The sequence below is a fragment of the Sceloporus occidentalis genome, unplaced genomic scaffold (assembly GCF_023333645.1).
Source record: "Sceloporus occidentalis isolate IW3139 unplaced genomic scaffold, rSceOcc1.0.p SCAF_209, whole genome shotgun sequence".
Taxonomy (NCBI): Eukaryota; Metazoa; Chordata; class Lepidosauria; order Squamata; family Phrynosomatidae; genus Sceloporus; species Sceloporus occidentalis.
Genome location: NW_028317189.1, coordinates 493,796 through 508,964, shown reverse-complemented (window position 1 = coordinate 508,964; position 15,169 = coordinate 493,796). Strand labels below are relative to the sequence as shown.

Here is a 15,169-nt window from a genome sequence, read left to right as displayed (position 1 = left end):
AAGTCATCCCATTGACTATGCATTTTACAGGGTCAACCATTCTTACAGAGCTTCCATTTGTTAAATAGGATGCTGCTGACCAGAATCCCATAGGTGTAAACATCCCCAGTGCCTTGGTGTATGTAGGTATGGCAGCACTGCCATTAAACTTGTGTGGAGCCTCTTTATGATGTATTTCACTCGCAATTCCACAGATTGCCACTGGGGTTCCCAGCACAACAAGGACTTCAGACACAATTCTCTGACCAGATGTATTCTGACTCCTTTTCTATGATATATGGCCCATGGTCTTACCAGCCCCCCCCCCCCGAGTCTTCCTTTATTATACTGTAAACTGTAAAACCCTAAGTACATCTGTTAGTACTTAACAAATAAATGTATACAAATATACGCTTTGGCTGAGAGTGCTTTAAGTTAGTTTGGTGATGTTAGAGATTAGTATTTTGAGGTTTTCGGGTGGCAGTGTAGATGCCCCAAAAATCAGTAGAATTAGAGAAAATTAAATAAATCGTAGGGATATTTTTCAGGCTTTGACATAGTGTTTTAGTAACGAATAACCCATTTTCTTCAACAAACACATATGTCTTCTGGTCAAAGCTTCTACATTATTCTAGAATCAACAGCTGGGGATGACCCCCAACACCACACCAGTGTTCAATGAACATGTAGCCTATCACTTTGTGGGGGCCACTGAAATACAACAGGTTATAAACTATTGGTCTAGATTAAAATCTATCACGTACAATACAACCATTCACATCGCAGTAAGCCCAGTACATACCATTTCATTTCACATAGTTCTTGTTTTAAACAATTAACCAAACTGGTGGAACAATTTGGTAGATTAAGCAAAGTATTACATGGAAAATTATGCAAAAATACGAGGTTACATTAAGCATCAGGAATGAAAGAATGAAGAAAAAAAAAGGAAACCGGTAAAAAGAAAAAATGAATGAAAAAGAAGAAATAAATATAATAATATAACAAATATCACTCTGGCCACATTAACCCCACAATGGTCATTTTATTTTAATTCTATGTAGTAAGAAATAAATAATAAATATATTTATGCTTTACGCTGTGGGAAAGTACCTTGACCTTTATTTAAAAAGGTTTTACATACAGTATATTGTGAAGAAGTATTGTATTTTTATAGTTTTTTGTTATTATTAATAATTTACCAAACTAGGGCTACATAATCTTATCTGTGTCATGTCACATGAGTAACATCGAATTGCCTATACAGATGAATAACGTAATGCAGCTTCCACATATTATTCTTAGATTAAATGGTGAGCTAATTGGGTAATCGGTTTCATTTTTACTTCCTTTTCCCTAATGTTGCTTTTATTTTTGAGCAGCTGTACCCTATTCCATGTTGCCACTTACTACATCACCTGCTGGGCCGAGCTGATGTCCAGCAAAAATACAACAGAGCTGCATAATGCTTCAGTTAACCCGACCATGAAATGTAGTGCAGTCTTCTACATGGAGTTTTCGGCTGGAAGCCATCTTTATTAACAGGGACAGCAAGACTTCCATTTCTCCATACAGGATACAGGAAGTAGAAATACAGAAGAGAGTATGGATAATGACATCAACAAGAAGTGTCAGAAAAGTATACATAAAATGTAAAACAATTTAGGAAGAATATAGATCTTATTCTGGCGATGCTAGACTTTTCAGGTTAGGGAAAACCTTAAAGCTAGAAAGCTTATGTGACCCTATACTATACTCCATGAATGTTGGTCCACTGAAAGAATTCTCTGGACTGAGGTTAGGTAACACAGACACAAGTAAGATCATTTGGTTTTCCTTTTTAATTCTGTTTTTTATACTAAAAAAAGTACAAGTACTATTATAAGAATGTACGCCAAGTGCGTAGCCTTGAATTTATGTTGAATTTCATCTATGACTTACCTGTCAAGCCTCCCAGTTGGTCCAAATAACATAATTCCCAGTGAATTAATAAACTTGCTTAACTGTGTCTTCACCAAGCACCGAGATGTGACTTTATATAGAAATCATATAAAACTAAATATTAAAACAATACCACATGTCTCTCCTCTGGCTTGTGCAACATTCTTCTTTCTGTACATAGCTGAGTTACCATTACTGTGCTATGCCGCTACTAGTGACTCACCGAAACTAAAGATGGCCACATTTAGGACCTCTGGAAATTCTGCATGGTATCCCCCCACTACAGTAGGGCCACCACACTATTTATTAACAACTACCTTCATAGAGGTATATGTATTGCAGTGATTGGCAACTGGTAATGTTCCTACCCAGGTACATCATTTGATGGCTTGGTGAATCAGGTGATCCTCACTTTTTTTGCCTCCCCATCATCCACCCAAGCTCTTCCACTCTCCGCTCCCTCCCTCTCCGCCCCCATACAGAGAATGTCCGTACCCAGACACTCGTGTCTGTGAAATGTTTTGTGGAGGTCGTTGCTGATAGGGTATTTACTGAAACATCCACAATAAAGCCTATTGCCTCCTCCCCCTACCCTTCCCGGTGCCTGTGTACCCCCGAGGTCCCCTGGGTAGTGTGGTGCCGCCTGTTGAATGTATATAGCCAAACGCCCCAAAAAGCTGTCACTCATTGGCAGTCTCTCAACCAATCGGCATGGTTGCCACATTTTTCACAAGGTGCGTCAAGGCCTAGTGTCCCCCATTTGAAAATTCAGTCACTCGCTGCAGCTCAGTTACATCCACGCTAGTAATGCCACCTTGTGAAAAGCACTCACCCACACAACACCATCGCAGGCATCAAATAAATACAAAGACTCCAAACGTAATGTCATTTTAACCGGCCCCCGGCTCAAACAATTTTATATATTAGTCTGACATGTCCACGTTACAAAGGGGGGGGGACAAAAAACATGGGGTCTGACAGACTTACCCACGCTATATTAACCTTTTCCCAGTCAGTGGGTAAATATTGCAGGCCTCTGTCAGACAAAACGTTTTAATTGGGGGGAACTGTAAATATATATATATATTATCACCTTATTATAAGGTACATAGAAATCTCTCTGGGAATATAAACAGCCACAAAATATAGAGACATCTGCTTCCACTTTTATACAACTTTGTACAAAAAATAAGCGTGTATTAAAATGACCGCCATTTCAAAAAAATGTCACCACAAGCACAGCAGGTCCTTCCCGCACGTCTATCGTACCTGAATATCAACATTTAGTTGGAGTTTTAAAGCAGTACTAACTTAGTTGGACCCGGCGGCCCCCTCGTGTTCCTATCCAGAGTACAGAGATGCCCAGCATCATTATATAGTGCGCTGTGTAACGGTTTATAGGGACACGGAGTATCATTATATAGTGAGGTATGTTCATCAGGGCCAGCCTTATAGACAAACAGCTGCCTAGGGTGATGAGCTGGAAAGGGGGCGCTGCCATTATTTCCTATGTTAGCAAAAAAAGTGCATGCTGGAGGGGGCCATAGGCACATAGTTCACCTAAGGCGCTAGAAATCCAAAGGCTGGCCGTGTTGCCCTTTGACACTTTATAAAGATACTCGGTATCACTATCCTGTCCATTGTGTAACCATCATTGTATAGGGGCCTGGAACATGTAACAAGTAGGCTCATGAACAGTATATACAGATATTTGACCTAACTACACATGGTAAATGCTCATTATAAGTATATAAAGATACTCGATACTCTTATTCAGAGCAGCATTTTCATACAGTTTAATATTCAGCATCGTTGCAACACGGAGCATATATTCATTGCCTAGTATAGTGATACTCTGTACCATTATAGACAGGAGCAGGTTCATCTTCAAGGTATACAAATACTTAACATGCTCAGTATGTATGAGGATACTAAGGATTATTATATAGAGCGGCATGTTCGTAACCTGTCTATAGAAATACTCAGCATCACTATATAGCGCAAACCTATGTGCTGTCGTTGCATAGAGACCCTCGTGTGTCGCTTTACACCGCAATATAGAAAGTATCGTTATATACCATAGCAGGGTTACATGTGGAGGGTCATATAGGAATCTGTACGCCGTCCCTAACCGCTTCTCTGTCAGCGTACAGAGACAGCTAACCAAGTGCTTCAGTGGAGGCCATATGAAGTGTAATTCAGTAGATCTTGCCAGTATACTTATGAAGAGTGTGTAATGCATTATACAAGAGAGAGAGAGAGAGAGAAATTGAGTGTGAGTTAATGATATGTGTATTTGGCTAAAAAGTGCAGGGCCTGAAACTCACAGTATTTTACATGGAAGAATCCCCCTCTTGGGTTTACAGTTGGAGGCATTTTTCCCAAAGGGGGTATTTAAGCACACGGACTTATTTAAGTTAAACTAATGCAAACTCAAATACACACATTCTGAGCCCCACTGATGCACACTCATACTCAATGACAATTTTCAGCCACAGTAACGTATAATTTCAGCCAAACTAACTTACACGGTACTCTTTGTCAAATGACACCGACTGAAACACACACACCGCACTCGGCCACACACACAGCACTCCCTGTTACGGACAGAGCAAGCTGCTGGTGCTAGTTGCACAGGGATGTGAGACTTTGCGTTTCAATGAATCCATTTCCCGGATATATCGATAAAAGAGGGATCCAAGCTCACAATCCCATCAATACACGGGGCGTGTAAATGCAGCGGGTTCTGCCATTGCTTGCATAGCATGCTTGACTTTGAGCTGTACTAAAGCCATCATTTGAAATCTCTCTGATTATGCCCTGAAGCACAGGCTAGAAAGTGTCGAGATAATATGTATTTTTGAGAGGTGCGTGCACTGCACTTAGGTATGAGGGATGAGCCTGTGTCCCATTAGAGATAAAGACGGCCCAAACCCAATGCAGGCATTATGATGTGTGTAATAGACCAGGGGGTGCACCTGATGCAGTGATAATCGGTCAGGCAGTGTGTACAGAAACATGAAATTTTGGGTTCTCAGCTGGCAGCAGAGGGGTTAACCAACTCCTTTTTTTTGTAATTGTATATATTTAACATAGCAGCAGAAAGATTTGAGAAAAAGAAAAACCAAGTTCATTTTTTAAGTCCTGACTGTCATGCAGAGACATGCAAGAGAGAGCGAGAGAGAGAAATAGGGGAGGTAGAGAGGATCACCCCCAAACCTGCCCCCCATCCCCCTCGTCGCAATCTGACAAACACATGTCAATTTATAAAACGAAAGGCAGACGCACAAGAGAGGGGAGGAGAGGGGATGACAGGGAGAATAGAGGGAAAAAAAAGAAAACTGGGAGAGAAAGTAAGAAAGGATGAGTGACAGGCAGAGAATATGCCGAGGGTTGGAGGAGGGGGTGAGATATGGAGAGAATAGAGTGACTGAAATACTATGTGTGCATGGAGAGAGTAAGAATTTACAGATGGAAGGGTAGGAACAATTAGTGGAGTATGGGGGCAATAAAACGGGGAGGAGAAGATTAGATGGTAGCGGATGTCTTAATGAATAAATCCCGAGCAGAGGTAGAAGGCAGAGGATAAGAACCGTATACACCGTACACATTAAGGTGACTACAGAAGTCACCACCGGGCCCGGACTGGCCATCTGGCAACCCGGCAAACACGCGGTGGGCCGGTGCTGCGCATGCGGTAGATCCAGAACTTTAATAGGTGACCACGGATTAAATATAAATGCCTTAGCTCTAGTGTATGCTTACACCGCTTGTGTGTGATGGTGAAGATTACAGCTGCACCAAGAGCAACACACATAAGAGGCTGTGCACTGGCTGGGAGGGCAAAACTAGATTTCTTAAAAAGAGACCCCAGTGTCTTAACCCTTTGTATTGTGGATGGGGTCAAAACATACAACAAATAATCTGTGATTTAACACATTGTTTCATCACAGACACAGGCAAACAGGCTGTGGTCCCACACAAAGCTTACAGCACTGCCTACCTGTCATTCTCTGATTTTATTACCTGCAGATGATGAGCCATCACTTAACATCATCGTATTCAACAAAACCGTCTACTAAAGCTGATCGAACTAGCCACAAACTCCCCTGACCGCTGGATCGCTGTAGCCATTAGCCACCACATTCTCGAGTTCCCAACTCATTCATCCATACTTTTTCTTCCATTATAAAGCCAGATACATAAATACATTTACAGTTAGCCCTTAACTTTTACACACTCATAAAACAAGATCATAAGCGTAGCCATGATACGCTGGACATGGACGTGTTCCTATATACTGATGTGCACTATATATATATATATATATATATATATATAATACACACGCACAGAGTGTTTCAAGCTGTAGCTGTTTTTCCCCTAATAAAATTGTGTGACAGACGTTGAAAAGAAAAGCAGGGGGGAGCATGTATGAGAGAAAGGAGGAGGGGGATGTAGAGTGAGGAACTGATGAGAAGGAAGAATAAACATATGAGCGAAAAAGAGTGAGAAATGGAAGGATGAATTGACATAGAGATGAAAAAAGAATGCAAAGATAGACTGAGGAAATGAATGGGGGGAAGTGATGGACGATAACTGGGAATGAGAAAAGTAAATAATGGGGAGCACTATACAAGGAGATATTGGGAGGATAATGGGAAAGGTAGCCATGGATGAGGAGAGATTCATAGGAGGGTTAGAATAATGGGGAAAGAGATGAGGAGAAAATAATAAGATGCACGGCGGAGAGAGAATGAAATTAGGGGAGAAGAAAAAAGCGAGGGGGAGCAATTTGAGAAAAAAATGGAGAAGGGAAAATATTGAGAGGCGTTATTAAGAGAACAAGCAACGAGAAGCATTACAAAGAGTGGATAATTGGAGAGAGACAAAAAATATTGGGAAAATCATAAGGAACATGATAGGAAAAGTATGATGGGGAGTGATAGAGAGAAAACGATCAGGGGATAATGAGAGGAGAGATGGGGAAATAGAAATAAAGCATGGCTATGGGAGTAGTGATGGCAGATAAATAATAGGAGAGCACAGGAGAAAGTTTGTAATATTGTTAGAGATAGGATGAGAAGAGAAAAGTAAGGAAGAGATAAACTCTTAAAGATTAAACAGCTTGAGTCTGACAATCCTCCCAAAAGCAAACAGAGAAGTAGAAGTAAGTGTATGTTAATGCCTGGGGGGGCAGACAGGCACACTGTAATTTAACATCCAGGAACAGCAGCAGATTGTGTTAACTAAGCAGCAAAAAAAGACCCCCCCCCAATACTTTTGTATGGGGGACAGACTGGAGTCTGAAGGTTCCTGCACCCCTGGGGTTACCACTGCTCTTTTGTGGAGACACATGGAGGGGGGCTCTAGAGGCAGAAGGGTGTACATTAGGGAGGTAGGGAGCGAGAGATCTCCTGTAGGTGCAGCAATGTAAGGTGGTGGATGAAGCATCATGCAGCAGCTCTGACAGGATGATAGTCAAAAAAGGTGTGAGGGGTGAACCAGCGACCTCCTACTAAATGGTAGACACAGGTCCTCGGATGTAGCAATGGGTAATGCTGTGTAGGTGCAGCTAGCCGAGGTGCAGTGAATGCTGTTGGCACCTGTAGTATGGAGAAAGAATAATACCCTGCAGATTACTTTTGGAAAGGGGTCATTGAAATAATACAATGCAGGACCGAAAAAAGCCACAGATCTACAAATCTCTGGCAGGAAATAGGTGCAAACAGCAATGGCATGCAGAGCAGCATTTCAGTCCCTCCATCCCGCAAAAAAGTGGGGTGAATGGAATATGTCCTCAAGCACAGGTGGTAACCGCTGTTGCCCCAGCCACTGAGGGGGAGCATGCTGATTTGTCCCCTCCCTTCTTGTCCTTCTGTTTGAGGTGGATCTTAGCATGCCTCTTCCTTTCGTCACTACGTGCAAACTTGCGTCCACAGAAATCGCAGGCAAAGGGCTTCTCCCCTGTGTGAGTGCGGATGTGCGTAGTAAGGTGGTCAGAACGACTGAAGCTTCTCATACAGATTCGGCACTGGAAGGGCTTGTGCCCTGTATGGATACGCAGATGGCGAGTCAGCTCATCAGACCGTGAGAAACGTCGGTCACAGCCTTCGGCGGGGCACGCGTGTGGCCTCTCATGAAGAGGGGTCTTGCTAGGGCGGTTAGGATATTTCCTAGGCCGGATAGGTTTTAGAGTAAGTGGCGGCTGGTGGCTCATTCCTCCAAAGCTGGGTAACACCTGCTTCTCTTTAAATGCCTTGATGGTCTCCAGTGGAGTTATGGGTGGAGGATTGACCCGCATAGCCTCCATATTTTGAAAGGGCTTCTGGTCCACTGGAGGCATCTCAGTGTTGTGATGGAATATATTGTAGTCTGGTATCATTGGGAAGACACTAGAGTCCAGACTCTGTTTCGGAGATGGGTATTCCTGGGAAGTGTATGGTGCCATACTTCCTCCTTGAAAACCCACCTGATCATGGTACAGGTCTCCACAGCTGGCATAAGGTGGAAGACCATGGAACATAGATTCAACTTCACTTTGACTTTGTCCCATGATGCCACCACTTCCACCTCCTCCTCCTGAATTAGCTGCTTGAGATGTGGGCACTCCAAGGATACCTGCACTCATCAGGCTGATGATATTCTCCTGGCACCAGTTTGAGGGAGAATCAAAGGAGAATTTGCCTAGGTAGGTGACAGTCTTGTTACCTGGCTGGAAGGTGCCTGTGTAGGACATATCCTGAGAGTTCTTCTCATTGGTCAGACCCAAATCCATCACATTATCTGGAGGGGAATACGGAGAAACAATGAAAAACTAAAACATTTTCGCTACTTACATAATAGAAGATCTAGAACATCCTGAAATTGTGAGGGACATGTATGTTCCTCTGTCAATGGAGGAGCTCGACCACATTGTCACGCGTTGCACGCAGGACTTTTTCAGTATCTTGATGCCCCCTATAATTATACAGCGCTACATACTCATTAACAGGATACAGAGATTCACGTAATTATTAGAAAACATGTTCATTATCACCATGTTCGGATGCTCATTACCATCCAAAAGCTCAACATGTTTATTATATGCCGTAACGACACGCAACGGTATTCTGTGATTGTAATACAATACTAGTGGTGTTATATAGAGCTTACTGGTACTAGGGTTTGGGTGGATCTTACCAGCAGTGATAGAGTTACTGAGATATTATTTCTGAGCTTTAATGTATCTCCATAGCACCAAGCAATCTACAGCTAAAAATGAATGTTCTAGAGAATGTGCGAGGGAACCACTTTCCAAATGGGGGAACAAGACACCCCAGACATAGGCTAATCCTGTAACAATTCCATCTAACTATTGGGGAATCTGTGTAAGAAGTCTGGATACTCTATTTGGGGTGTCCAGGTAACAGTGCTCTATAACTAATGGAGTGTCATGGTAACAAGCCTTTTATACACTACTGGGATGTCACGGTAACAACAATGTATGTATGTATGTATTTATATGGATATATAATTAGGGTGTCAGGGTAAGAAGCCTACATTTACGGTTGCGGTATCTGCGTAACACTTTGCTCGAATTGATGAATAAAATACAGACGGATGAGTGAGGGAGTTTAAGCACCTATGGGCCAGGCGTAAGACAAGATGCTGTGCTGATGTGTCCTCCTAGGTTCTATGAGATCCGGTGGTGGCCGCGCAGGTTCTCTTAAGTCTAACATTTCCCAAACCAGTAGAGTTCGGGATAGTTGAGCTTTCTGACCCAGTTGAGGTCAAGAAGTGTCGGGATCTTACACGACGTTCTGTTACCTATACCGGATTTCATCTATCTGGGTGCCTATAGAATGCTTATGGAACAAGCGACCTTTTGCTGCTAGGCCCGTTTAGTGCTCAGTGGGGCCACCAGTAGACTGATGTGCTTTGCAACGTGTTGTGGGTCACTTCCCCTGACTGGGTTAACCATGGAATTCCCCCTCTTCTCCGTACACCTACACGCCCTCCCCATCCTGTGAGCTGTCACCAGCTGCCCCCACGTGTCACCTCCCTGCTCAGTCGCCTGCCTCCTCCACACACCGGGCTGGGAGCTCCCCCACCCCCACAGCCATATTTAAAGACTTTCTTCCCCCACAATGTGACGCTGTACACTTCTGAAGAGGGGAACCGAGCAGCTGTCACCGCAGTGAGGCACTCTGATGGTGGGTTACCCTCAAACAATATATCATAAGCTGCTGTGGCCATAGGGCACGGGGGGGGGGGGGGGGGCTTTCTTAGGCTGAATACTATAAGGACCACAAGTTCACGGCCAAGAGAAGGATTTACCCAGGGAAGTGTAAGGTAAAAGGGTATGAGCAAGTTTAAGGGCAAGTGTAATAAGGCCCTGAAAAGTTATTATAAAGAAACAGAATTTGATGGCAGTTAACCACCATTTGGGCCATCTAGTCCACCTATCCGATGCACATTTATATTCCCGCACTGCACTAACCTCTACATTTTCTGCTGAAAGGCTGTTCCACTTATACACCACCCTCTGTGTAATTTCTTTACATTACATCTAAGCCTCTGACCATTTTGTTTTACCTTCCCTCTTGTCGTTGTTAAGTCATTTTATATATTTAAATGTTTCTATTACCCCCCCTCTCTATTTCTCTCTTCTCCTACAAGCCTTCCCTGATATTTTTTAACCTGCAGGCCATTCAGCATGTTAGTAGCCCTTCTCTTGAACTCTTTCCAGAATGTCTGTATCCTACTAGAGATGGGGTCTCCAGTACTGGACCCAATGGGGAGAAATGAGAATGAAGGAAGAAGTTAGGCCACGAAGGGCCATGAGACATTCCGTGGATTACTCCACTATGTAATTGCTTCATTTCCTTCTGAAGACCTGCGGCCCCCAAATCTTAAATTAGTTAGAAGCGCCCCCAGGGCAACAATGTGCTGTATGATGTCACAGCTGTGATGCCCCTAGGGGTATACCAAGATCCAAAGCGAGTGACCATCGATATAACATATAGAGCTACGGAGTGTGGAGCCAATAATAGCAGAGCAGGACCTTATAACAGACAGAAATCAGACATGCAGAGCGATATACGACCACGCAGAGCATATAACAGCACTTACTAGAATTAGAAGAAGCAGAGCATTACAGCCCCACGCAGAACATCATAATCGTGTACAATAGCGAGTTTAGAGTAATTACTATTATTGATTTATATATAGCGCCATCGTATTCTGTGGCGCTGTACAGAGCACAGGTGTTATACAGAGCATTCCAACAGCAGATGGGCAATATACTAATGTAGGGCAGTACAGCAGAGCACAGAGCATTGCAACAGGTATCCTGAGACATGGAACAAAGGCATTGAGACATTTAGGGTGCAGAGAAATTAAACACTGTGCGCAGCAAACTAGTTTTGCATTTGGCATTTGGTGCCAAGCAGAGCCATCCAATGCCACCCAGAACCATGTACTGCCAAGCGGAGCGCTCTAGCACAGCGCAGAGACATGTAGGGCCATGCAGAGCCTTTTCATTCCATTCTAGAATAGTAGGCATGTTAACTGTCTCTCTAGATGTCCCAAGCTTAACAAATCTGCCCCCTCAAATGCTAGCTATTTCCCCCCACAATGGCACTGCCATACCCCGTGGTCCTGGAAGAAGCTCCACAGCCCATCTGGGGAATGGCACACTTGCCCAGCCCTAAAAGGCATCATTTGCCCCACAATTGCACATCTGCCCCACCAAAGAGTTCGACCCCCCTCTCAAACCCTGTCACTTTATACCCTCACTCACCTGCAGACATAGCAGAGTAGTGTTGGTCGTTAGCCCCACTGGGGTACATTGACAGCGATCCGGGTAGGTCCTGCCCCTCCTCGGGGTAGAGGGGGTCCGGAAGCAGTGAGGTCATATTTACCGGGAGTTTATCCAGCAGCTTTCCGGTCATAGCACCTGGAAGGGGAGAGGGGTGCAGAACGGGCAATTCAATGACCTCACCTACACCCACCGGCTACAGCGAGGGGCAGGAAGTTCGCGTAGAAAGAGATCAGATCTGCCTTTGGTAACCAGTTCTGCCCCAAGGACGGTTAATGTGCTACCCCTGGGGTAGGATGGACAGGAGGCATTAGATTTGTTCCATGGTGGCGGTGCTGGAATTCAGATATACCCCATGTATAGGCAGCAAGGCTGTACTGGATGTCAGTATTGCCCCGGAGAAGGGTATTAAATTTGCACGCTGCGTTCGTCATTAAAGATGCTTAATTTGGTAAAGCAGAGGCAGTCGCGTGGGGAAGGTGACGATCTGCCCCATGGGGTCTGGGGGTCTAGATAAGGAGGTAAGGTCGGATAAGTTGTCCCGGTGAAGGTCTGGCTCGCGCCTTGAATGATGCTGAGATAAGAGCAAGAGATGGGACCTACCCCGGGGCTAGCTCCGGGGGGTAATAGATCTGCCCTGTTACGGGGCAAATCGGTGTCTGGTGTAGGCTTGTATGGTGTGGGGTAGATGGGTGTGGGTGGGAGAGGTGTTGGTCTGCCCCCCGGGCTCGGGTACGGGGATTATCTCTTCTCTTCTCTCTCTGGATTGCGATGTCGGGACTCCGACTCTTTTTATTTTCTATCGGGGAAGCTCCAGTGACGTAACTGCCCATATATGGACACACACTGCCGTGATGTCACGATGGAACCTCCTTACAATGGAACATTTAGAAAGAAAGCAGGAAGCTGCCCGGGAAGCTGGGACCCCCATACTGTACCTTGTGAGGGGGGCTATACAAACAGCCCTTCATACCTCCCAAGTGTCCCTCGTCCCTCTTTTCACCCCTTTCCTTCTCTGATGTCCATGTCTCCTCCCCTAATGTCCCTCTTTTCTGTGAGCTCAGAATGTTTGCCTGGTATGAGGGTATCACAGTGTTGTACAGCCATAAACGTCACAACAATGTGTATAGAAACAGCATTGAGTTTATAATGAACTATATAGGGGTCACAAAGTGACATCAAAAGTCTTGATAAGGCTCCACCCCTAACCAAACCCCGAAACATACATGTGGATCGGTGTGAGAATCGGTGGAAAGGCACTGGTGGAGTGGGTTACCTGGGATTTAAAGGGAATCCATCACCTTTACATTGTTCCCAAAACCACCTGTTTGTCAGTAAAAATGATCTGTCTGAAGAAAACAAAAAGCAAAGTAACACCTTAAAAAAGAAAATAGGCATTTGTGGCGAAACATGGCAGAAGTAGACTTTGTGCCATTATATATATATATATATATATATATATATATATAATGGCACATTATTAATAGTGAACAAGTTTGAGGCCTGTATCCGAAGCCTTTTCTGTGGGTCTGTTCAGTTCCTTCTTGTTCTTCCCCTTTGATCCTCGTATTTTATGCAGAGAATAATTCTGTCTGCTCCTGATAAGCCTCCTTCTGCTCCTACAAGCAGAGCCGCCCTGGTAATGTACAGACTGAAATTATGATGTCATACCCCAGAACCATTCTAATGTCTGACAACCATCCTAGATTCTGTAGGACTGTCCTAGGCTCCATGAAGTTCAAATGTTACCACAGAACCCTGCTGGATCAGTACTAGTACCACAATTCTTAACCTGAGGGTCATTAAGTGGTAGACATGTAAACCAAGTGCCTGATTTGCCCCCAGACAACGTAACCTAACTCTTTAAGGATACAGAAGGGCCTAACAATCAGGGAAAGCAGGCGGCTGAGACTATGTATTTTGGGGGGTATTTTTTGGGTGTGGGGGGGAAACAGTGTTTAGAATGAGTCACGAAGAAAGGATTTAGATCATCATTGGGCATTTATTGTTCAAGTTTAACAAAGGGAGTAATGTGTACTGGGGATATTATTAGTGAAGTAAGGAGTATTGTAGTACTGTGAGTATGGAGTACTGGGATTATTATTAGAACAGTCTCCAATGTGTGGATGATGGGTGATTACTGGTGTAGTGTTCTGCGTATGTGAGTATTGCGGGTATTACTTGTACAATAGCCTATGTGTGGTGTTATTGAGGTTATTACTAGTATAGTATTGTGTGTATGAGTATAGGGGTACTAGTATAGCACTAATAGAGTATTGTGGGTATAGAGCACTATTTATCTGAATAGAGTGCCGGTCTTACTGTGTAATTCTTAGGAGAGAGTGCTAGGTGTATTAGTAACACTGGCATTAATACTTGTGTGGTGGTATTTTGGGTAATGTGATGTGGGGTTATTACTAGTGTAGTATATTTTATATGAAGTACTGCTAATATTGCAGCACATGTTGTATGTATGGAGTGCCGAGGGCAGTAGTGCAGTATTTTCTTGTATGGTGTACTCATGGTATTACTAGTGAAGTATTCTGTGTATGAAATACAGGGGTTATTACGTGTGTAGTCATTTGCGGGGTAGTAGTACTGGGGGTAGTGCTATATCCCCTATATGGAATACTGCAGTATGACTGGTGCAATAGTTTGTGTACTGAGTGCTGAGGGTATTATAGATGCAGTATTGCTGGTACTTAGTATTGGGGGTATTACTGGGGCAGTATTCTGTTTACTGGAATTATTATGTGTGCAGTATTGCTGGTACTCAGTATTTGGGGGTATTACTGGTGCAGTATTCTGTGTACTGTGGGTAGTACTAGTGCAGTATTGCTGGTACTCAGTATTTTGGTGGGGGGTATTACTGGTGCGGTAGTCTGTATACAGAGTACTGGGGGTATTACTGGTACTCAGTATTTTGGTGGGGGGTATCACTAGTGCGGTAGTCTGTATACAGAGTACTGTGGGTATTAATGGTGCAGTATCCTGTGTACTGGGTTATTACTAGCAGTCTATATAATGCCGTGACACCGATCGGCGCCCGGTATTAACCCCCCCTCGGCACGTTAACTCCCGGTATCCCCCTCATCAGCACGTGGGTTGCGGGCGGGGGTGTGTGCGCTGGGATGGGCTCGCTGTCATAGCGCCACGCCTACTTCCTAATATGGCGCACTTTTCCGGCTTATTTGCATTCAATGAACTAGTGGAAAGGGTGAGTCCGGAGAGTTGAAAAATCCGTGACGTCACCGGTCACAGGAACAAGAGACAGCGCGGGAAGTTGGTTACTCGGAGACAGAGACAGCAAAAGAGTGCTGAGGGAGTAACTAAAAGACTGCTGCGAGTGCACAGTCACACCAAGAGACCGCCGCAAAACGCTCTAAGAAATGCAGCCGCTGTCCAATCACACCGAGTGACAGCAAAGCCTTCAGGGACTGTCTCAAA

At 44.2% G+C, this 15,169-nt stretch overlaps 1 protein-coding gene across 1 annotated transcript; it reads right to left on the bottom strand.

The window, feature by feature from the left end:
* Positions 1 to 7,720: 7,720 nt before the first annotated feature.
* LOC149277578 (early growth response protein 3-like) lies at positions 7,721 to 11,855 on the bottom strand. The gene is made up of 2 exons (XM_089502704.1): positions 11,705 to 11,855; positions 7,721 to 8,706 (listed from the first exon to the last, which is right to left on the bottom strand). Exons 1-2 carry the CDS (start codon positions 11,853 to 11,855, stop codon positions 7,721 to 7,723), a joined length of 1,137 nt encoding a protein of 378 aa, XP_089358830.1.
* Between the last annotated feature and the right edge of the window lie 3,314 nt (positions 11,856 to 15,169).